Source organism: Centruroides sculpturatus, unplaced genomic scaffold, assembly GCF_000671375.1.
Source record: "Centruroides sculpturatus isolate CEXI.00-Female unplaced genomic scaffold, Cexi_2.0 scaffold110, whole genome shotgun sequence".
NCBI lineage: Eukaryota > Metazoa > Arthropoda > Arachnida > Scorpiones > Buthidae > Centruroides > Centruroides sculpturatus.
The window spans coordinates 387,221-412,878 of record NW_019384339.1 but is presented as its reverse complement, the minus strand read 5'-3'; the positions used below and the strand labels follow the sequence as shown (position 1 = coordinate 412,878).

The following is a 25,658-nucleotide window of genomic DNA, read 5'->3' as shown; positions in this document are numbered from 1 at the left end:
AGTTAAATGTACAGTACATGTTTGAATTACATCTAATATAATTTATGCATGTACATGAACTCTTGATTAATTAAATTACTTTAATGTTTGACAATTTGTTTCAATAAAAGAAGAATTCTTTGAGGAGGAAAAAAAAATTGAATAATGAGTTTGAATATGGAATATGATAAAATGTAATCATATTTTATAAAATCGTTAAAATAATATTAAAAAAAAAAATGCAATATGTATATTTTTCTATTGTTGACTCATGATGACAAGTTTAAAATCTGATCGTGTTCAAGTCTTACAAAAAGCCTTCACTACATAAAAAGCAGTTGAAATTAAATTTTAAAAAGTATTTGAGAAAGAAAACCATTAAAAAATTAAATAAAAATAAAATAATATAAAACTTTAAAAAATTTTAAAAGCTTAAATTATGAAAAAAGTCAGGATATTTTGTATTATTTATTTTTGTTTTAAATCATAAGTATTATTAATTGCAAGGCAATTAGTAAACTTCTCGTAAGTTGTATATTAGGAGATATATTGCAGTTATCTGTCGAGCATGCACGATGACAAACGATGACTACATCTCCATTTTCTATTCCATCTTCGCATTCCTCTTTTATAATGTCGTCAGGACTGCACGTCCGAGTAAGACGAATTAATTTTCCTTGAGAAAAATAAAAAAATGAAAGACAAATTTTAATTTAGAATTACGTTTTCTTAATAATTTTCAAATTTATAACAGCTAATTAAATTGTATAGTATATATATACATTTTAGATTATACATTAGAAATATTTAAACTCCTCATACAATTCTAATACAGTTGAACCCTTATAATCGGCCATCTCTAAATAGCGGCCATTTTTTTCAGAAACGTTTTTGGAACAAAAATGCATACGAAATAACCTCCGAACAACAGCCAGTCTTCATATTCCCGCCAGTAGCCGTTGTTCGGAGGTTTGACTGTATTAGTCTCGTAAAATTAAATTATTTTTTTAAAATAACAAAATTTGATATTAATTAAAAATAATTTCTCTTAGAGGGCACTGTTAAGTAGTTATGGTGATTGGCCGTTTTGAAAGTTTGAATTTTTCTTCAACGTTATTGGCCATTTCGAAAATTTGAATTTATTTTATTGTTTCTAGCCATTTCTCGATCGTAAAATTGCGATCTTCACGCAATTTATGGTTTATTAATTAATTAATGAAACAAGTGATAATTACTTGATTAATATGGTAGAATAAATGTTTTCATACCGTGTAGTAGTAGATATTTGTTCTCTTCAAAAGAAAAGAACATCCTATTCAAACTGTCAAAAAATTATTGATACCATATTTCAACTTTAGTATGTACCGCCTGCCAGGCTTTTTCAATATCTTACATAAGGTTACTTTTGTCGCAGTCAATTTTCTGTTCAATTTTACAAAGAATGAATACAATTGCTTTGTCAACTTCGATGTTAAAGACCAATTTTAGTGTTATACTCAAGGGGATTTTTAATAATATAGCATACGTCTATATTAAAAATTCTTTTATCTATCTGTTATATAACATTTTAAACATTTTAAACGTTCTCATCAAAAATAAATAATTCATATTTGAAATATAACTAACTTAATTTAGAACTAAAAATTTCCCCATATTTGTATTCTTAACACCTAAATAGAGGCCATTTTCCCGTAGAAAATCCTCCCGGGAGGAATCCCTTTCGCAGATCTCCTGCGAGTTGCGTTGCCGTATAAAACAACAACAAATGTGGGATACATGGGATAAGTCTAGGAAACAAGATTTATGGCAAACTCAATAGCTTTCACATGAAGTAAATAAGTTACTGCTTAAGGCAGTATTTTTACTCAATCTTCTAATAGTGGCACCCCTACTTCTTTGTCAATGTATGAGTTGTTGCGCTTTGTGTATTTTTAGTAATACAGTACATATAAGAAATGTAATGGCGTTGATCAGCACTACATTTCGCCACACCCTAGCGTGCCGGATAATTTTAATTAATTTGCACGAGGTCAGTGCCATNAATTAATTTGCACTAGGTCAGTGACATCTAGGGACACTCAGAGAAACTAATGCCAAAATTAAAGGAGATGCGCCGTCACGAATTCTTTAATTTTAATATCTCAATTGTATACCGTAAAATGGGTGACTTCGACCAATTTTTTTTAAAAAATGGGATTAAAACTAATACAAATAGAATTACAATTAATATATTAAATAATAATAATAGCAACCCAACGGGTATTATGCACTTGTGACAGAAAAGTTTTCATTTTTAAATCATGCTCATCTTTATCATAGGGGTGACTATGTCCTGTCGTTGGAAAGTGCGTGTTGTACTACAGTTAACCTTCTATGAGTTGAATATGACCATTAAAAAATATTTTTAAAGCTTACTATTTATTTATTCTTTTAAAGTTTATAAACTATTATTAAAAACTATATAAAATAAGGTTTAAAAAACTCTTTTTTATTTAAAATAAAATATTAGAAATAGAATCATAAAATAATTATTACAAACATTTTGATTACAAAGATATTACTGATATTATTTTTCCCATATCATTAACAAAAATATATTTGTAATAAAGATCAATTTTTTAAAATTTTTATTACAAAATTATAAAAATTTAAAATAAGAGATTGGTATTTTTATCAATGTTTTTTCATTTCAGAGATTGAAAACATCCCTGGCCTGTTAAGAGCTGTTGATTCTTGTATAAGCTGAATTATATTTCTATTTTCAAAGTTGGGTATATCTTCCTTAGTACGTCACTTTCAATAAAAATGGCTGATTATCATTGTAGTAACTATGGCACATTTAGAGTCTACTCTCAATATTTTTCCTGGAAATTTTGAACCCCATTATATCATCCATGTTAATAATTCAACCTGGTTCAATGCCCATCCAATGTATTTGCCAAATTCTTGTAAAACTCTTCTACAGTTTAAGTAGAAATTCTACCTCTTCTTGCAATGATATTATCAGATATTCATATAGCTAGTTTCTTATTGCATTGTAAAAATCCTTTTATAAAATCATATCCAGGTATATTTTTGTTCCTTTATAGTCCATATAAACCTTTATGGCATGTCGTAATTCAGTTGTTGTAATGAGAAATCCAAATTCTTATGCCATATTAAGATGGTAACTGGTGATGCTTTCCTCTTCTGTGGTCAAAACTATCTGACCTTCTTTCAAAGGACGGTTTCCATTAATTTTATTTTGTAAAGTTGTCCTTGCAATATGGAAGTAAGAACTAGCTTCTCGTTGTGACATTCTACCAGATTTACAGCTTCAAATGCAGTTTATATTGTTTGTTTATTTTTATTGTTTAATATTTTGGCTACAATCACCCCATTTTACGGTACCTTTAACAACTCTAAATAGTTGGAAATAGTAAAAATAATTTTAAAAATCCTTGAGTTCGCAAAGATTTATAGCCCAACTTAACAGATTGAATTGTATAGGCCTACAGAACTTATTAAAAAATACCTATCATTTAAAATATGTGTATTTGATATTGCTTATCCTATAACGAAAACATAAATAATTAAGTTCGAAACTAGATTATAACGATTTAACAGGAAAGTTTCAATATGTATATTGCACTGTTATGATTGACTAAAGGAAATTTCGTAGAGAAAATATATTCTGTTGCAAAAAATCGACGTTTTTGCAACAGCATATATTTGAAATTTATCCTGTTTTGCAATTCACTGCAGTTAATTGTTAATATAAAATTGCAAGTAAAAAAGTTACTGGGTTAATGGAAGTTTAAAACGCTTATGGAGTTACTGTAGCGTCATTATCCCAGCATAATATCGAAAAGAGTTTTAAGATTTGAGAACAAAAGCTTGTTATGTAAGTATATCAACTTATTACTAAACGTAGTTTCATAAAGAAGCAATGATAAAAACAAAAGAAATTGTCAATTCTACTTTTCGATTTTTCGGATAGCAAAAATTTCACCGTATTAACATTACCATTCAAAAATGAACATTCTGACAACACATGTAAGAGCAGTGTAATGGTTTCAGCTGCGTTAGCTCCGTTCCTTCGCCATCTTTGTAGTCTAGCTTCCACTTGCTTAGTTTGCACGCGGTTTGTTATTTGACAAGTTGCAGCGCTTTTTTTCTATTTAAACATAATAAAACTGCAGTATTTCTATATCATAGACAAAATTAAAAAAGTTGCTTTTCTAATGGGCTATTCTCGCAATCTGACAGGACGAGATGTTGTTTTATATAAAGAAAAAGTTTCATTATGTCAAAATGTCGATCCATACGAAGTCAGCATCTTCGTTGTACGGTACAACAAGAGTTGTAGTCTAAAGTAGAATTTGGTTTTGACAACAAATTATCATACTTATTTTACTTTGTAAGCTCTCACAAATGAAAGCTGAGAAATATATGAGACCCAAGTGGCTAGATTTCTCCTGATTACGTGCTCTTTCATAACGCTCCTGGTATATAGTTGGGTTGTGGCCATTCTCATATCCCATTTATAATGTTTGCACCCAGTCTGGTGACAATACAATGAGGAAGGTTTTCTTTTGGGATGAAAAAAAACTTTATCAATGATATACAGGTAACCCCCGTATAACACGGTAGTTACGTTCCAAAAAATTGCCGTGTTATGCGAATCCGTGTTATACGAAACAAAGAACTAGTACGAAAAGGAGGGTTAGGTTCCAAAAATTAAAAAACATGCTATTATATTTTCATAATTAAGATAAATATCTTTATTAAAATTTTTTAAAGTGATACATATTAATATAAATTAAACAGTGTTTTCTTCGTCATCACTAAAAACACTATTAATTAACCGAGAGCGTTTTCTTTTTGGCAAGTTATCCTTATCCTCTGAGCATTTTTCTGCATTATCTTCAGATCCATGCTTTACCTTTTGCAAAATGTATGTAATTTTAGATTGCTTGCTTCTAGTTAAAAGGTCTTTATAAATTTCCTTATATGGTGCTAAGCACTTATGAAGAATAAAGCAAGTATGGAATAAGGGAAAAACATTCGGCAACATCAGAAGCAGAAGCGTCGCGATCTGGCAACATTGAAACAAGTTTCGAGAAGGACCACGTGTATCGACAGAAGGCGAGAAGAGAAAATTTACATACTTAAGTACTAATAGTTCACGAAAATAATAATTTTCGTGAACTATTATTACTTAAGTATGTAAAAATTTATTACATTTCCTGTTGTACGAGGGTTTTACCCAATTCTCGAACCGTGTCAGAGTGAATCCGTGCTATAAAAGTACCGTGTTATACGGGGGATGGTACCAATTCTCGAACCGTGTTAGAGCGAATCCGTGCTATAGAAGTGCCGTGTTATACGGGGGTTACCTGCATTTGTTACTAATGTAAAAAAAATTATTGTAAAAAGTAGCATTTTAAAGAAATACTAATATTGCTCACAAAATAATCTAACTTTGCTATTTGTAAGTGATAAATGAAAATCGTTGGTTTATATGTTACACACTTTTATTTATGTAAATTAGACTGGAAGGACAATTAGTTCAAAATGCATTTCTAATTTTTCATCTGCTAAGCAATTATCTTTGCTTAATATTAACTCTACTATATATTTATTACAAACATACACTAAGAAAACAAACTGAAAGGTAAAAAATAAAGTTAGAACAATTATTATCTTTTCAAACTAAAATCTGCGGTTGTTAAAATTATTTAACTTTGTTTTGTCGGTATTAACAAAAGGATTTATGCAAACGGTTGTACACACTTTATGATACTTATGCAAAAATTCATCTAATCATTTATTGATAACCAGTACTTTGATTTATTGTTTACCTGAAATTAAATGTTTCTGACAAACTCGTGTATTGACATTCACTTTATCTGTACTGAAATCTTTCCGACTAACTCCTGAGAGCCATGAAGATTGCCTTTGTTGTGAAAGCTCCTCAATTTGGGGTCCTTTATGACAAATAATGCCAGAAATTAAAAAAAAAATTATATTCCTTTGTTCTTGAGTGAACTAGCATTACATCCAATTACACAATTCACCATAGTGATATTTGCGACGAATAAACAATACAAGAACTCCAGCTAAAGCGCGCGTAAATACAAATAAAATGTAAATAAACCACAAATATGGCGCCTGACAATTGCGCATGCTCATGACGTCACTCGTGATGTCGACTTGAAACCTCTCTATATATAAATTCTCGTATTTTCGTATTAAAAATTAGTTTTAATCTAATTTTCTTTTGTAATTGTTTCTCTATATTGTTTTTCTATAACCCTCAAGCCATGATTTTTATATTTAACAATGGCCGTTTCACATATCGATGAAAATATATAGGCTAATTTAAATTTTATCCTACGCATGAAAGTTATTTTCTCTTTTAATGTATAAATTCGTATTTATTCACAATTACATAAATGCAGTAGTGTAACTAAAACTGCTATTGGCCCACCAGTTGCCAAGCGGTCTTCGTTTCCTGAATACTGGGAGTTCGGTCATGGGTTCACGTCTCGCCAGGACGGGCTGGCCACTTGGAGTTTTCCGGAGTCTGTAACATCGGAGTAACTACTTACTCTTAAAAAGGCCTCCCGGAAGGCATTCCCCCTAGGCAGATCGCCCAAGTGTTGCGTTGTCATAACTGAACCAAACAAACAAAAACTACTACTAGAAGGGGCTGTGTACACACCTACGATCACTCTGTTCCACTATGGATGTAGCTACTAGTGCTGTGGATAAGTAAACTCTTAAATATTGTATATGCATGTGTTTAAGTGCGTTTAACACATTGAAATCTATTTTTTTGTAATTACTACTGAATTTTCTTTAATTATTTATTTACAAAGAAAAGGGGGCTCGTGCCCTTAGGCTCCTCGCAGGTTACGCTACTGCACAAAGAAAACTTTCATTACCAATTTTATTATTCTTTTATGAAATTATGCATGTCAGTCAATCAATCTTTTTTCCTTGACTACATTGTTATAGCCGTTAGTGATCCATGACCAGGAAGATTAGTAATGGATGAGTGGGATTTGGTTAATAACATTGACATTATAATTCATTTTATTCATTATTTTACCTACTTAGATTCAAGCATATGAAATTTATTATTTTTTTATATGAATATAATGGATCTCAGATAAGTATGTTGCAATTTTCACTGTTCCTTTTTAAATTATAGGAATTAGTTTGCAGAACAATTTAATTATGGGATACGATAGAATGATTTGAGCAAGAAAATATGTCTAGAGATCAATTTAATTAAAATGGCTGAGAGTATTTTACAAAAAAATATATGGAAGAAACTAAAATGTCTTTATGTCCAATCACCAGGAGCAGTCTTACTTTACAGAGACGACCTTTTATTGAAGACGTAGCCTCTGTAAAATATGCAAAACAGTTTTAAAATGTTCACTAGTGATAAGTCAAAAATTAAGCGGAAATATGAAGACGTTTCAATTTCTTTCGTGTATTTTTAATGTAAAATACTGTCAAGCCATTTTAATTTAAGTTATATATTTTTAATTTTTTACCATTTACTTCTTATCAATACGTGGGTGTGGGTAACAGAATAATCGTTTTTGTTTCTGAAGTGTTGCATAGCGAACTGTACTATTTACGTCACCGCTTTGTATGTTATACATGTAAAATAAAATAAAATACATGTTAATAAAAATAATGCAACGTTCGTTACTTCTTGCTTTGTATTATTTCTCAGGAAAATTAAGAGAACCCCTAACTGGTGAGAACATGAGTTGCGTAATTTATGGTTAGGTATGTGCGACAGTGTTACGGTGCATTATAGAGTGTGGGATGGTAGTTGAAAAGTATAAAACGTTACTTAATTTATGAACGATTTCATAGATCAGCAGATAGCTAAGGCAGTACACACGCTCTGAGTGGTAGAATGGTGCCTTAAATTCTCGAACTTTAACCCAAATCCTCAGAGAGTGTTCTGAGGATTTGGGTTCGAGTTCAAATCGTCTCAAAAATCGTCATGAATGGTTGACCTGTACATATACGGGTGAAACCGTAATATCTCATGGCCCTAGGCTTTCAATTATTTTGGAGCACTAGGGCGCACATTGCAATGCCTCAGCAAAAAAAAAAAATGTCGGTTTCCTAGGGTTCAGCCTAGTCAGCATTATAAATAATACGGCCCTGTATCTGGGACCGTTTTTCACCACTCGTCCTCTCCCGTTGTGTCCAATTCGAATCCACAATAGAAGTGGTCACAAAGTTAATAATTAACGAATTAAATTACTTTATGATACTATAGTGTTGCAAAAAGCTTTTAGGTAACGTCCTCAAATTCTCTGATAACCAAAAGTTGAAATATCTATATCCATATATAATAATAATAATACTATAGAAAGAAAATAAGCATCGAAAAATGCCACATAGTCAATAGGAATCATAATTTAATTTATGAACTACATTCTGCTAATCACACAAGTTTAACATGGCAGTGCAGCAAACCGAAAGTGCCGCTATTATTTCTCTTTCGCTTCGAAGATTTAGGCTAATCGAGGATTTCAAGTACTGGTACTTAAAAAAAATTTGGATTTAAAAGCTTGTCGTAATCTGCATATATTTTGGTAATAGTTATATATTTATTAAATATTTTTCTAATTAATTTGATGTTTATAGTTGTTTGAAATGAAAGCGATTCTTATTCCGGACGATAGTCTAATGGCGGCCCATCCGGTTCCGACATAGCGGTGTGATTGTGCCCCGAACCTGTTAATACAATTGTATGTCAAATATGTTATACATGCCAAGGTAAGCCAATTTAGGTTGATGTTTCAAGCAAAGAGATTGAAATCCACTGGTCAAGAAATAAAATTCCAAAACGAATTTGTCTTGTAATTTGTATCAAGATATATTCAGTCAGATCCTTTCACAAAATTGTCTATTGATACTGAAATTTTGTCATTTCTGACATTTTAAAACTGAAAATTCTCTTAGAATAAAAGAAAGCAAAACAAAAACACTTACATTTATTTATAAATTTACACTTTTATGATTTTATTTACTTACTTTTACTTCCAAACAAATATATAAAGTAGGGATTTTCTAGAATAATAAAGTTGCAGATTTCCGTTTTCTTTAAATTTTTATATAATTCTTTTCAAACTAATCTTTCTACCAAATGTCACTACTTTGATTTATAAATATTATTTCTCAATGTCAGAATGTAAAGTCGAATGAAAAATCACGTAATTTTTTAAATACAAATTGCTAAAATTAGAGAATACTAATCAGTTTTTAAAACCAATTAAATGTTTTAAACTAAAACTTGAAAATTTCCAATTAAATATCAAGGAAAATCTTAATTAAATGTTGCATTTTACTTAGATTTAGATTCATTTTACATTTGAAAAGTTTTCTGATACAGTAAAACCTTTGTGAGCCGGACTCGTACGGTACAAAATATTTTTTCCGTTCACACAGGTTTCTGTTTTGAGTGGGTTTTACTGTATTACTTGAAATTTTTCATTGTGGCTTCGAAGTGGCATAACCTCTATAACGAACAGGAATAATAAGACTTCAAGGAGTATCAGTAAAATTTTTAAATTTGAATCCAAATTTTCAGAGAGATATCAGATGAATGCCAAAGACAAAAAGCTAAAATTAAGTTTGAATCTAGATTTAGTAATCTAAAGACTTAAATTACTTTATTACTAAAACATTCGCTAAATCTACTTAACTGTGATTTAATTACTTCAGTTATTTCTAATAAAATAGCAATCAAAGTAATAGAAAGGCTCCGGGTTTGAATCCTGTCTGACTCTTAAGATTTTAACGAACAATTTTGGCTGTCGCATCACTCATTATCCCTTAATTAATAATCGTATTGGCCAACCTCACAAAGAGTCAGGCATTCTAATTATCAAATAGTTTCTGAGTATATAATATACGACATATTCGCATAGCCCGTTAGTAGAGTGGTCTTGATGCTATACACGAGATATTATCGTAGGCTTTAGCATGTGTTTTCTCATACTATGTATAATAATTTTATTACACAAAGTATAGCATAAACTACATTATGACTTTAATGATTTACCTATTTCAATCCTATTAAAATACGAGTGAAATGGTGTGTCCACTCTTCAGCCATGCCGAGCAACCCCATTGCGGGCCGGACCCATCCGTAATTTGCATAGTTGGCTTGCATCAAGTCTAAATTAGTAATTCCGGTTCCTTACGTTAACTAATCAATCAGTTTTTCTAAACAATATATGAATTTGATAGTCCCTGCATTGATGAGCAAACTGAGCAACAATCGGGAGCATTATTTACCATTTATCAAATTTAACTTAGTTTATAGCTATTAATTTTAAATTACGGAAATAATTTATTCGAACATGCATTAAGTTTGTTTACGAAGACTTTCACAATATTTATTACTTTGTAACACGCTACAAATATATAGAAATCAAATTTTATGATACGAGTTGCATTGAATGAAGTCCGTTTTAAGTTTAAAAATTAAAAAAAAAATTATAAAATAACATCGCATGAAATTTTTATAAATCAGAAGTTTATTTTTTAAAGAAAGAATTAAATTATAGATTTTGAGATGGAAAAAAATGTATAAGTGAACGTAGAAGAATACTTTATACTTTTCTATGAAAGTAAACACAAACCTTATCTGAAAAATGTCTTTGAGTGTGACAATTTTGTTTTTTATATTTCGACTTGTTACATACCCTTAAGCAATTTATATTACTGTGGGTAGTCGGAGATAGGACGAGGTCGTACCTCTTTCTGTCGGAAACAGTTTGGTGAAAACTGCCCACTTTGTCAGTGGATGGCTTTTTACGTTTTACGATCCCGAGCAGTCGGGATTCTTTTTGTCAGGTCGGGTGGAGGAGGTGAGAAGGGTCGTCAGTAAGGCGCAGGCAACAAACGAGCAAAGGACACCATTTAACAAGAAAATCAAAGATTTATTATATAACAAATGGACAATTATGAACATCGAATGTCTATCGAGATTTTTTTCTAACTTCCGGGTACAAGGAAGAGGACCGAGAGAGAGTTTACACGAGTTATTATCATATCTCTTTACTATTTCCACGGAAGTTCGACTGTCCCTTTCTTGATCGAGGCACAAATTTATAAGGGTCGCGACTAACGTTCGTAGCGCGCACTTAATAAAGGAAGTTCAATGATATGGCTCCTCAGTATAGTCCGGCTTGTCACTGGTCAGCAGTTGGTGAAAAACTCCCCCGAAGAGGGGTTAAAGCGGGCTTATATAGATTCGTCTTGGAAAAATACATCATTGACTGTTGTTAGAAGTAAAAGTTACTTTTGCAGGGGTGGAAGTTGAAAGGTGTTCCCGGGACCATAATAAAATAATGAACGTTAATCGGACGTTAATTGTAAACTTTAAGTCTTGTAGTGTGAGAATGACAATGTTTTGATGGGTGAATGTTTACATTCAAAAAGAGGATTATAACTTTCTATAGTTGTTGAGGAGACAATTCGATCTCCTGGCGATGTTGTTTTAACGGTTGAGTGACGAATTTAGTTAAAATATGTCGAAAGTTTATGAGAGTAGGGAAAAAATTGGTTTACACACAGCTGGGATCTCAAATCACTAAAGAAAATTAACTTTTTACATATTATTCAGTTGTAAAATCTAATTACCTAAATAAAATTATTAAAAATTAAAATAAATAATGATTAGTGTCTCATAATATTATTATAATTGTACAGTAGAGCCCGGTTTTACGAGCGCTCGTTTTATGATAATCGCGTATAAATATTCTGTTATGACTGTATAGAAGGCCTTATGTCAAGTTAACTATCTGTGAGTAATGTTAAGTAGTTAAAATTTCCTTTTCGAAAATATAACTAATTTATGATATTACCTTTATGGAAAATAGGACGAGACTCACTTTACGACGGATTTCCGGGAAACAATTACGCCGTAAAACGGCAACTGGTATACATAATAATACTGCAGTTAAATTAAAATAACTCAAATTAAGCATATAATCGCGAATTAATTGCATTAAAACGCATTAAATAAAATGTATAAAATACGAATTTAAAAAAATTTAATGTAAGATTTTAAGAATTTACAAATAAATAAACGAAATTTTTAATGTAATAAATAGTTAGCGAATAATATATTCGTATTTATTTAAATATTTCAAGTAATTTGTAAACAATAATTTTTAAAAAATGATATAAAAAATAGAACATTAAATATTATATTGGCGCCATCTATTGGCTAGAATTTTTATTCTTTTGCCATATTTGGAGAATTTAACTTCTCTAAAATTAATTATAAAATTAAAAAAAAAGTATAACATGTAAAAAATAAATAAATTTTATATTTATTGTATTAAGTAGTTATATAACCTAAAATTTGTAATCTGCAATTTCGAAAAAAATTCATAAAATTATTTCTTTATTATAAGGAAGAGGGAAGCATGGTATATTTTGAAAAATTAAATTATAAATTTATAATGATTTCTAGTTGAATTTTATCCGGGAAGATAAAAATTGACGTTTGAATTTTCTCTCTTTTAGAATTCAATACTCTTTGACAACGTACTAACAAGTTCCTTTTAAAGCTAAATACGTTTTACATTCTTGTATTAAATAAACGGGATTTTATGTATATATAAATTCATATAATTATGAAATACAAATGTGAAATGCCACATATGAAAAATTTACCAACAATAATTTAAAAGAAATCACATTATTAATTTTAACCTTTTTAAAAATGGCTAATTATTAATAAAAATATTATAAATATAATTTTTTTTTCAATTTAAATGGCTATTCTAAATTAAAAACGAATATTCAAAGTTTTATTAAATTAGAAAAAATCGATGACGTAAATTAAAATCGGATGACGTAATACGATTCAAAATTCTGTTTTTTGTTTTAAATAAACGATTTATTAATTTATTTACATAATAATTTAGATTCATGAAGTTAATATAGTTTAAAATTTAATAATAAATTTAAAAATTTGTTTGTTTTAAACAATAGGCTTTGCGTATGTAACAAAATTATCGTTAGCGTAGTCTCGTATTAGATATGAACGTACAGTACTAAACTTTTTTTATTTTAAAAACAAATAATTTGATTAATTATTGGAAATGCTTTATATAATTTTTTCGGATGAAATAAAGTTATAAGAATATTATAAATAAATTTTTAAAGTTTTTTTTTATTAAGTTTAAATGATATAATAAATTAAATTTTAAAATCGGAAAACAAATGCAATATTTCTCGATGACAACGCAAAAACAAATTTATTATATACAGTACTTAAGATGTTTAAATAAATTATTTATGCAAGAATAAATATTGGATTTAATTATAAAATTTGAATCAAAATGATAAATTTAAATATTTAAAATATAGTATTAATGAAAATATATTGTGACGTAATGTTCAATATTATTTAAGAAAAATAGAATGTAGTTTTTCGATTATTATTATTATTATTTGAAAATATAATAATTTTTTTAAAAAATAAACATTTTCTACGGCGATTTTGTTTAATATTAGCATAAAAAAATACTTTATTCGAAAATAACTGGTTTTAAGTAGAATTAAATTGTGAAAAAAAAGGCAGACGATAATGTAAAACTCGTTATTTCTCGCATTTAGCGAGATATTTCGAAGGACTTTTTTTAATTTTTAAATTAAAAAAATTTTTTTTTGAAATGACAAAATATTTTAATTTAATGGTTTGTACGCAATGATATTAAAACTTTAATTAGTTAAAATAATAGATTAAAATAGTATAAAAACCAGACGACATTTTATAAATCTCGCGTTTTATACGAGAACGGCATCGAGATTTTAGGTAATTTTTCTTTCCGTGTAAGTAATTGAATTATTTTATAATTATTATTATTGAAGAATGTATAAAGATTTATCTTTTACAAAATAATCGCAAATTAAGGTTTTTTCATTAATATAAGACACGTAATAAGATGAATATCTTTTGACGTTTATCAAAAAAGATGTTTTTCTTTTCCTTTGAAATGAAAACATCATCAATCACTTTTTCTAATCCATAATCTTATAGATCCTTAAACATTTCAAACTTTTTATCACAGATTATGCATTTTAATCAATAAAAACTTTTATAAAATTAAATATGTATATATATATATGTGTGTGTGTGTGTGTGTGTCACACACGTTTAAAGATATTTTTACATATGTATACAGCCTATAGTGTGTACACACACACACACACACACACCTACTTCCAGAACTCTCAACCTGTAATTGGAATTTTGAAAAGTATCACGACCAAAAAAAGCTGACAGTCAAAATTTTAATAGAAATATAGTTTTGACAATTTTGATGGGATTCTCTAGTGATGGCTAAATTCTAGGCAAATATATTGTTAAATGTGATTATCGCTTCTGTACAGAAATTATAATTTTATTTTATTCCACCTATTTTGTAATTTTAATCACAAAAAGCACTAATACACTAGTGTAAAACAGCGATTTCCAAATATAGGGTCGCCATGCAAATCGAGTTAGTTACCAATTACATTTTTGCATCAACATTATTCCTCTACTTACCAACTGTTTAAAAATATAGACAATACAGGATTGATGGCCAATCAAAACGAGCAATTATTTATTGTAACGTCGTCAGAATGCTGGGCTGCAATTTTTTATCATATTTTTTAAAATTTATTTAATTTAAAATATAGGCCATGATTTTAATTGTGCCTTGCTCCTGTACATCGCACTTTTCCTATTAACAACAGAATAATGCCGGTCATATATGTAACTCTGTTTAGGGAAAAATTTTTGAATTGAAATAATGTGACTTCCTGTGTAAAGCGGAAGTTCGTATATAGTTAATAGGGGGGACCTAATCTTACCATATCTGATCAAGATTTTCATCTATCTAACTCCGTTCTCGAGATTAATGAAGGACTGACAGACGGACGACAGTGGAAATTTATGTCTACAGTTTTTTCAAATTGCAGCCCAATAAGCAAAAACAAGTTAGTAGATGAGTTTATTAACAATGTCATTATAATACATAAAAGCATTAATTTAATTATAGGAAAAAATGTTACAGAATTTTTAAGGTATAGATTTCCACATAAGGAACTGAATGGTGAGCATCTATTATATATATTTTGTATAATTTATAACGAAACTTTTGCATGTTTCAAGCTCTTACGGCCACATTCACAACCGAGGATTAAGAAGTAGAGTTAGAAGTTAACCAATAAGTGTTCACGTACTTAAAATAAAGTGAATTGTAATTCTAACCCCAGCTCTGATCCTTGGTTTTGAATACGGCCCTTAAACATTTTAAAACAAATAATTCAATGTACAACGAAAAAGCTATTGTAATTTTCGAAATAAATCGCCCAATGTCTCAAAAATTTTGAAAAAATTTTTATTATTAAAACAAAATACAATTGTACCTCGTACTTCGAACGACTCTAACTTCGAACATTTCAGAGTTCGAACGCTAAATTCGAAAAAATTTACAAGTACATGCGGAATGAAAATTGCACTCGAAGAGTAAAATAAGCTTCTGAACAAAGGATATAATCTCAAATTAGTAATAATGTGTTGATATTCACAACTGTTATAATTAAATCACCCATATATGTTAGTCTAGTGATGTGCCGGATATCCGTATCCGTATCCGCGGATATCTGAGGGAAAAAAAAAAATCCGTATCCCTATCCGTTACTTTTTAGCGGATCTTTAACAGATCTTTTATCTTAATGAATTTCATTACTTATATGAAATTTTATAGATAGGTAGCAATAAAATACTAATAACTTCAATTCAAATCACTTTTTATTTCTTAAAATCACATATTTGGCACATTCATATTGCAAAAATTTTATTATGCAAAAATCATTTACTATCGTAAAATATTTCCATATTACACTACTAAACTTTTTTGTCGGCGTTGTTTTTATTTTAATTTAACTCAACACTCTCCAAAAACACAAACGTAATATGTGCTATCCCGTGTCACACTAAACCAGTTTTTCTCAATGGGGGCGATATCGCCCCCATGTGGGCGTTTTTCCATGTTGAGGGGGCGATTTGTAGCAATTTATATTTGGGGGGCGAAAAACATTTTTCTGGGCGATATAGTAAAACATTATACTAAGAATAATTAGATATTTTATTCGTTATATCGTATAATAATTAAACAAATAACATTATACTAGTCACTAGTCTATTCAATTCAGTACGAATTTGGCGTTAGCCTTGGCCCTCGGCATCGGAATTTTGAAGTGAAGGGGGCGATACTACGTAACGGTTTTATTGAAGGGGGCGATACTACATTAAAGGGGGCGACGATTCGTTAGGGGTTGAGAAACACTGCACTAAACTATAAACAAAAACACGAGCAGTGCAAGTCAAAACACGTCCCGTTATCAACACAAAGCGTCAACTATCGGTCCAAGGTCACACGCACCGGCGCCGACTGAGTACGAAAGTTACATTGAGATCCGTATCCGTATCCGCGGATCTAGACACTAATGATCCGTATCTGTATCCGTATCCGCGGATATACATTTTTAACGATCCGGCACATAACTATATGTTACGTAACGACAACTTAAAAACATGCAAAAACTTTGTTCAACCCAACATCACCTTTACTTATTAATCATGGCATCCGAGAAGTGCGTGGAAGCAACGAAGTTTAACTATTAAGAGGAAGGCTTGAAAAAGGCCTTTCTCTTAATAGATGAAACTAAGATGATGAAAAAGGAACTTCTCGCAAAGCATGAAAGCGGTACACATGTGGTGAACATGGCGGCCATGTTTAAGATGCCGAACTCGACTGTGTGCAATCAGTAAATGTAATTTTCATTTTATTAATACATTATTTACGTATTTTATTTATTGTTTTCGTGTTTGAATTTATTATTAGGCATTTAATTGTGTTATTTTTTTTACCTTAAATTATGTGTATTTGGCGTTTTAAGTTTATCGAAAGGAATATTGTTTAGGGTCTGGGAATGGATTAATTCTCATTCCATTATTTCTAATAGAAAAATTGCTTCAGACGGCCTTTTGGAATGAATTAAATTCGAAGTACGAGGCACTACTATATAATACGAAACAACGCTTTTTTACTCTTTTCATCCTGCTCATCAAGGCCGCGGGATAAACCTGGCTGCAGGTACGGCCAGGCTCATAATGGGGCAGCTGAGTCGTGAAAAACGGGGCCGGACATATCTGGACGGACCACCCCAAAAATTCTTGGGGTTTTTCGACCCGTCCGGATCGATCCCGTGTCTCCCAAAGCGGTAGGCTGACAACTTAATTGCTCGACTATCCAGACATCCGAAACGACACTTTTAAAGATTGATAATTTGAAGCATTGACGAAAAAAGCAGATACATAACGAAGATAGTGGACATGTCGACAGTATCCTCAAAAACTAATTGTCCGCGCAAAAACTGGGCAGTTGAGAACTCTGATACTTGTATATTTATATATGTATCTATTATCTATGTGTTAATACATATGTGTATTCAGAAGACAGCGAGAGCATATAATCCTCCTTAACCAAAAATTAAAAAAGAATATATAAATAAATAAAACTTGTTACATTTTTGTTGAATATATTATATATTCAACAAAAATATAACAAAAAGAAAACCACTCATTCTTTCTGAAATGAAAAGATTTATCTACAAAAATTCAATTCATGCACAAATTATTCCCGAAGCCTCTTTACGATGATAGTTAGATACGCCAATGTTTATATAAACAAACATATACATTTATTATAACATGCCATACTCACCATTGAAAGTTTTAACTTCTAATGTAATACAATATTTCATATCTGTACCATTACAAGGAATTGAAGGCGGAGGATTGTTGATGCAATTACTATCCACTTCAGACAGACATTGCACACATTCTATGGTTAGAACTAGATGAAAAGTAATAAAATTTGACACAACAAATACTATCCAAAATTAAATGTCAAGTGTAAAAATTATACTTCGAAAAGAACTTACTAAAAAATAACTTTGAAGAAATAAATTTAACAATATTTAACACATTTTTGCACTGTATTTTATATATCGTTATATGTGAATAATAAATGAAGTCATTCCTAGATATTTTATCAAAGACGAAGAAATGTATTTTGAATGTTTANCTGACATTTTAAAACTGAAAATTCTCTTAGAATAAAAGAAAGCAAAACAAAAACACTTACATTTATTTATAAATTTACACTTTTATGATTTTATTTACTTACTTTTACTTCCAAACAAATATATAAAGTAGGGATTTTCTAGAATAATAAAGTTGCAGATTTCCGTTTTCTTTAAATTTTTATATAATTCTTTTCAAACTAATCTTTCTACCAAATGTCACTACTTTGATTTATAAATATTATTTCTCAATGTCAGAATGTAAAGTCGAATGAAAAATCACGTAATTTTTTAAATACAAATTGCTAAAATTAGAGAATACTAATCAGTTTTTAAAACCAATTAAATGTTTTAAACTAAAACTTGAAAATTTCCAATTAAATATCAAGGAAAATCTTAATTAAATGTTGCATTTTACTTAGATTTAGATTCATTTTACATTTGAAAAGTTTTCTGATACAGTAAAACCTTTGTGAGCCGGACTCGTACGGTACAAAATATTTTTTCCGTTCACACAGGTTTCTGTTTAGAGTGGGTTTTACTGTATTACTTGAAATTTTTCATTGTGGCTTCGAAGTGGCATAACCTCTATAACGAACAGGAATAATAAGACTTCAAGGAGTATCAGTAAAATTTTTAAATTTGAATCCAAATTTTCAGAGAGATATCAGATGAATGCCAAAGACAAAAAGCTAAAATTAAGTTTGAATCTAGATTTAGTAATCTAAAGACTTAAATTACTTTATTACTAAAACATTCGCTAAATCTACTTAACTGTGATTTAATTACTTCAGTTATTTCTAATAAAATAGCAATCAAAGTAATAGAAAGGCTCCGGGTTTGAATCCTGTCTGACTCTTAAGATTTTAACGAACAATTTTGGCTGTCGCATCACTCATTATCCCTTAATTAATAATCGTATTGGCCAACCTCACAAAGAGTCAGGCATTCTAATTATCAAATAGTTTCTGAGTATATAATATACGACATATTCGCATAGCCCGTTAGTAGAGTGGTCTTGATGCTATACACGAGATATTATCGTAGGCTTTAGCATGTGTTTTCTCATACTATGTATAATAATTTTATTACACAAAGTATAGCATAAACTACATTATGACTTTAATGATTTACCTATTTCAATCCTATTAAAATACGAGTGAAATGGTGTGTCCACTCTTCAGCCATGCCGAGCAACCCCATTGCGGGCCGGACCCATCCGTAATTTGCATAGTTGGCTTGCATCAAGTCTAAATTAGTAATTCCGGTTCCTTACGTTAACTAATCAATCAGTTTTTCTAAACAATATATGAATTTGATAGTCCCTGCATTGATGAGCAAACTGAGCAACAATCGGGAGCATTATTTACCATTTATCAAATTTAACTTAGTTTATAGCTATTAATTTTAAATTACGGAAATAATTTATTCGAACATGCATTAAGTTTGTTTACGAAGACTTTCACAATATTTATTACTTTGTAACACGCTACAAATATATAGAAATCAAATTTTATGATACGAGTTGCATTGAATGAAGTCCGTTTTAAGTTTAAAAATTAAAAAAAAAATTATAAAATAACATCGCATGAAATTTTTATAAATCAGAAGTTTATTTTTTAAAGAAAGAATTAAATTATAGATTTTGAGATGGAAAAAAATGTATAAGTGAACGTAGAAGAATACTTTATACTTTTCTATGAAAGTAAACACAAACCTTATCTGAAAAATGTCTTTGAGTGTGACAATTTTGTTTTTTATATTTCGACTTGTTACATACCCTTAAGCAATTTATATTACTGTGGGTAGTCGGAGATAGGACGAGGTCGTACCTCTTTCTGTCGGAAACAGTTTGGTGAAAACTGCCCACTTTGTCAGTGGATGGCTTTTTACGTTTTACGATCCCGAGCAGTCGGGATTCTTTTTGTCAGGTCGGGTGGAGGAGGTGAGAAGGGTCGTCAGTAAGGCGCAGGCAACAAACGAGCAAAGGACACCATTTAACAAGAAAATCAAAGATTTATTATATAACAAATGGACAATTATGAACATCGAATGTCTATCGAGATTTTTTTCTAACTTCCGGGTACAAGGAAGAGGACCGAGAGAGAGTTTACACGAGTTATTATCATATCTCTTTATTATTTCCACGGAAGTTCGACTGTCCCTTTCTTGATCGAGGCACAAATTTATAAGGGTCGCGACTAACGTTCGTAGCGCGCACTTAATAAAGGAAGTTCAATGATATGGCTCCTCAGTATAGTCCGGCTTGTCACTGGTCAGCAGTTGGTGAAAAACTCCCCCGAAGAGGGGTTAAAGCGGGCTTATATAGATTCGTCTTGGAAAAATACATCATTGACTGTTGTTAGAAGTAAAAGTTACTTTTGCAGGGGTGGAAGTTGAAAGGTGTTCCCGGGACCATAATAAAATAATGAACGTTAATCGGACGTTAATTGTAAACTTTAAGTCTTGTAGTGTGAGAATGACAATGTTTTGATGGGTGAATGTTTACATTCAAAAAGAGGATTATAACTTTCTATAGTTGTTGAGGAGACAATTCGATCTCCTGGCGATGTTGTTTTAACGGTTGAGTGACGAATTTAGTTAAAATATGTCGAAAGTTTATGAGAGTAGGGAAAAAATTGGTTTACACACAGCTGGGATCTCAAATCACTAAAGAAAATTAACTTTTTACATATTATTCAGTTGTAAAATCTAATTACCTAAATAAAATTATTAAAAATTAAAATAAATAATGATTAGTGTCTCATAATATTATTATAATTGTACAGTAGAGCCCGGTTTTACGAGCGCTCGTTTTATGATAATCGCGTATAAATATTCTGTTATGACTGTATAGAAGGCCTTATGTCAAGTTAACTATCTGTGAGTAATGTTAAGTAGTTAAAATTTCCTTTTCGAAAATATAACTAATTTATGATATTACCTTTATGGAAAATAGGACGAGACTCACTTTACGACGGATTTCCGGGAAACAATTACGCTGTAAAACGGCAACTGGTATACATAATAATACTGCAGTTAAATTAAAATAACTCAAATTAAGCATATAATCGCGAATTAATTGCATTAAAACGCATTAAATAAAATGTATAAAATACGAATTTAAAAAAATTTAATGTAAGATTTTAAGAATTTACAAATAAATAAACGAAATTTTTAATGTAATAAATAGTTAGCGAATAATATATTCGTATTTATTTAAATATTTCAAGTAATTTGTAAACAATAATTTTTAAAAAATGATATAAAAAATAGAACATTAAATATTATATTGGCGCCATCTATTGGCTAGAATTTTTATTCTTTTGCCATATTTGGAGAATTTAACTTCTCTAAAATTAATTATAAAATTAAAAAAAAAGTATAACATGTAAAAAATAAATAAATTTTATATTTATTGTATTAAGTAGTTATATAACCTAAAATTTGTAATCTGCAATTTCGAAAAAAATTCATAAAATTATTTCTTTATTATAAGGAAGAGGGAAGCATGGTATATTTTGAAAAATTAAATTATAAATTTATAATGATTTCTAGTTGAATTTTATCCGGGAAGATAAAAATTGACGTTTGAATTTTCTCTCTTTTAGAATTCAATACTCTTTGACAACGTACTAACAAGTTCCTTTTAAAGCTAAATACGTTTTACATTCTTGTATTAAATAAACGGGATTTTATGTATATATAAATTCATATAATTATGAAATACAAATGTGAAATGCCACATATGAAAAATTTACCAACAATAATTTAAAAGAAATCACATTATTAATTTTAACCTTTTTAAAAATGGCTAATTATTAATAAAAATATTATAAATATAATTTTTTTTTCAATTTAAATGGCTATTCTAAATTAAAAACGAATATTCAAAGTTTTATTAAATTAGAAAAAATCGATGACGTAAATTAAAATCGGATGACGTAATACGATTCAAAATTCTGTTTTTTGTTTTAAATAAACGATTTATTAATTTATTTACATAATAATTTAGATTCATGAAGTTAATATAGTTTAAAATTTAATAATAAATTTAAAAATTTGTTTGTTTTAAACAATAGGCTTTGCGTATGTAACAAAATTATCGTTAGCGTAGTCTCGTATTAGATATGAACGTACAGTACTAAACTTTTTTTATTTTAAAAACAAATAATTTGATTAATTATTGGAAATGCTTTATATAATTTTTTCGGATGAAATAAAGTTATAAGAATATTATAAATAAATTTTTAAAGTTTTTTTTTATTAAGTTTAAATGATATAATAAATTAAATTTTAAAATCGGAAAACAAATGCAATATTTCTCGATGACAACGCAAAAACAAATTTATTATATACAGTACTTAAGATGTTTAAATAAATTATTTATGCAAGAATAAATATTGGATTTAATTATAAAATTTGAATCAAAATGATAAATTTAAATATTTAAAATATAGTATTAATGAAAATATATTGTGACGTAATGTTCAATATTATTTAAGAAAAATAGAATGTAGTTTTTCGATTATTATTATTATTATTTGAAAATATAATAATTTTTTTAAAAAATAAACATTTTCTACGGCGATTTTGTTTAATATTAGCATAAAAAAATACTTTATTCGAAAATAACTGGTTTTAAGTAGAATTAAATTGTGAAAAAAAAGGCAGACGATAATGTAAAACTCGTTATTTCTCGCATTTAGCGAGATATTTCGAAGGACTTTTTTTAATTTTTAAATTAAAAAAAATTTTTTTTGAAATGACAAAATATTTTAATTTAATGGTTTGTACGCAATGATATTAAAACTTTAATTAGTTAAAATAATAGATTAAAATAGTATAAAAACCAGACGACATTTTATAAATCTCGCGTTTTATACGAGAACGGCATCGAGATTTTAGGTAATTTTTCTTTCCGTGTAAGTAATTGAATTATTTTATAATTATTATTATTGAAGAATGTATAAAGATTTATCTTTTACAAAATAATCGCAAATTAAGGTTTTTTCATTAATATAAGACACGTAATAAGATGAATATCTTTTGACGTTTATCAAAAAAGATGTTTTTCTTTTCCTTTGAAATGAAAACATCATCAATCACTTTTTCTAATCCATAATCTTATAGATCCTTAAACATTTCAAACTTTTTATCACAGATTATGCATTTTAATCAATAAAAACTTTTATAAAATTAAATATGTATATATATATATGTGTGTGTGTGTGTGTGTGTCACACACGTTTAAAGATATTTTTACATATGTATACAGCCTATAGTGTGTACACACACACACACACACACACCTACTTCCAGAACTTTCAACCTGTAATTGGAATTTTGAAAAGTATCACGACCAAAAAAAGCTGACAGTCAAAATTTTAATAGAAATATAGTTTTGACAATTTTGATGGGATTCTCTAGTGATGGCTAAATTCTAGGCAAATATATTGTTAAATGTGATTATCGCTTCTGTACAGAAATTATAATTTTATTTTATTCCACCTATTTTGTAATTTTAATCACAAAAAGCACTAATACACTAGTGTAAAACAGCGATTTCCAAATATAGGGTCGCCATGCAAATCGAGTTAGTTACCAATTACATTTTTGCATCAACATTATTCCTCTACTTACCAACTGTTTAAAAATATAGACAATACAGGATTGATGGCCAATCAAAACGAGCAATTATTTATTGTAACGTCGTCAGAATGCTGGGCTGCAATTTTTTATCATATTTTTTAAAATTTATTTAATTTAAAATATAGGCCATGATTTTAATTGTGCCTTGCTCCTGTACATCGCACTTTTCCTATTAACAACAGAATAATGCCGGTCATATATGTAACTCTGTTTAGGGAAAAATTTTTGAATTGAAATAATGTGACTTCCTGTGTAAAGCGGAAGTTCGTATATAGTTAATAGGGGGGACCTAATCTTACCATATCTGATCAAGATTTTCATCTATCTAACTCCGTTCTCGAGATTAATGAAGGACTGACAGACGGACGACAGTGGAAATTTATGTCTACAGTTTTTTCAAATTGCAGCCCAATAAGCAAAAACAAGTTAGTAGATGAGTTTATTAACAATGTCATTATAATACATAAAAGCATTAATTTAATTATAGGAAAAAATGTTACAGAATTTTTAAGGTATAGATTTCCACATAAGGAACTGAATGGTGAGCATCTATTATATATATTTTGTATAATTTATAACGAAACTTTTGCATGTTTCAAGCTCTTACGGCCACATTCACAACCGAGGATTAAGAAGTAGAGTTAGAAGTTAACCAATAAGTGTTCACGTACTTAAAATAAAGTGAATTGTAATTCTAACCCCAGCTCTGATCCTTGGTTTTGAATACGGCCCTTAAACATTTTAAAACAAATAATTCAATGTACAACGAAAAAGCTATTGTAATTTTCGAAATAAATCGCCCAATGTCTCAAAAATTTTGAAAAAATTTTTATTATTAAAACAAAATACAATTGTACCTCGTACTTCGAACGACTCTAACTTCGAACATTTCAGAGTTCGAACGCTAAATTCGAAAAAATTCGCTTCGGAGTTCGAAGTACATGCGGAATGAAAATTGCACTCGAAGAGTAAAATAAGCTTCTGAACAAAGGATATAATCTCAAATTAGTAATAATGTGTTGATATTCACAACTGTTATAATTAAATCACCCATATATGTTAGTCTAGTGATGTGCCGGATATCCGTATCCGTATCCGCGGATATCTGAGGGAAAAAAAAAATCCGTATCCCTATCCGTTACTTTTTAGCGGATCTTTAACAGATCTTTTATCTTAATGAATTTCATTACTTATATGAAATTTTATAGATAGGTAGCAATAAAATACTAATAACTTCAATTCAAATCACTTTTTATTTCTTAAAATCACATATTTGGCACATTCATATTGCAAAAATTTTATTATGCAAAAATCATTTACTATCGTAAAATATTTCCATATTACACTACTAAACTTTTTTGTCGGCGTTGTTTTTATTTTAATTTAACTCAACACTCTCCAAAAACACAAACGTAATATGTGCTATCCCGTGTCACACTAAACCAGTTTTTCTCAATGGGGGCGATATCGCCCCCATGTGGGCGTTTTTCCATGTTGAGGGGGCGATTTGTAGCAATTTATATTTGGGGGGCGAAAAACAATTTTCTGGGCGATATAGTAAAACATTATACTAAGAATAATTAGATATTTTATTCGTTATATCGTATAATAATTAAACAAATAACATTATACTAGTCACTAGTCTATTCAATTCAGTACGAATTTGGCGTTAGCCTTGGCCCTCGGCATCGGAATTTTGAAGTGAAGGGGGCGATACTACGTAACGGTTTTATTGAAGGGGGCGATACTACATTAAAGGGGGCGACGATTCGTTAGGGGTTGAGAAACACTGCACTAAACTATAAACAAAAACACGAGCAGTGCAAGTCAAAACACGTCCC

The 25,658-nt window shown here is 29.4% G+C and overlaps 2 protein-coding genes across 2 annotated transcripts in view; one reads left to right on the top strand and one right to left on the bottom strand.

Annotated features, from left to right (window-relative positions):
- Positions 1-458: 458 nt before the first annotated feature.
- Positions 459-25,658, bottom strand: part of LOC111632937 — a 26,622-nt gene continuing 1,422 nt past the window's right edge. Inside the window, exons 2-3 of the mRNA XM_023377457.1 lie at positions 17,805-17,936; positions 459-655 (exon numbers count right to left, since the gene is read on the bottom strand). Of these exons, the coding sequence (XP_023233225.1) occupies positions 459-655; positions 17,805-17,936 (329 nt within the window). The remainder of the gene's footprint in view (positions 656-17,804; positions 17,937-25,658) is intronic.
- The window catches only part of LOC111633310 (calcium-activated potassium channel slowpoke-like), a 26,544-nt gene continuing 23,864 nt past the window's right edge, over positions 22,979-25,658 (top strand). Inside the window, exon 1 of the mRNA XM_023377856.1 lies at positions 22,979-23,090. The gene's annotated coding sequence lies outside the window, so the exon portion shown is untranslated. The remainder of the gene's footprint in view (positions 23,091-25,658) is intronic.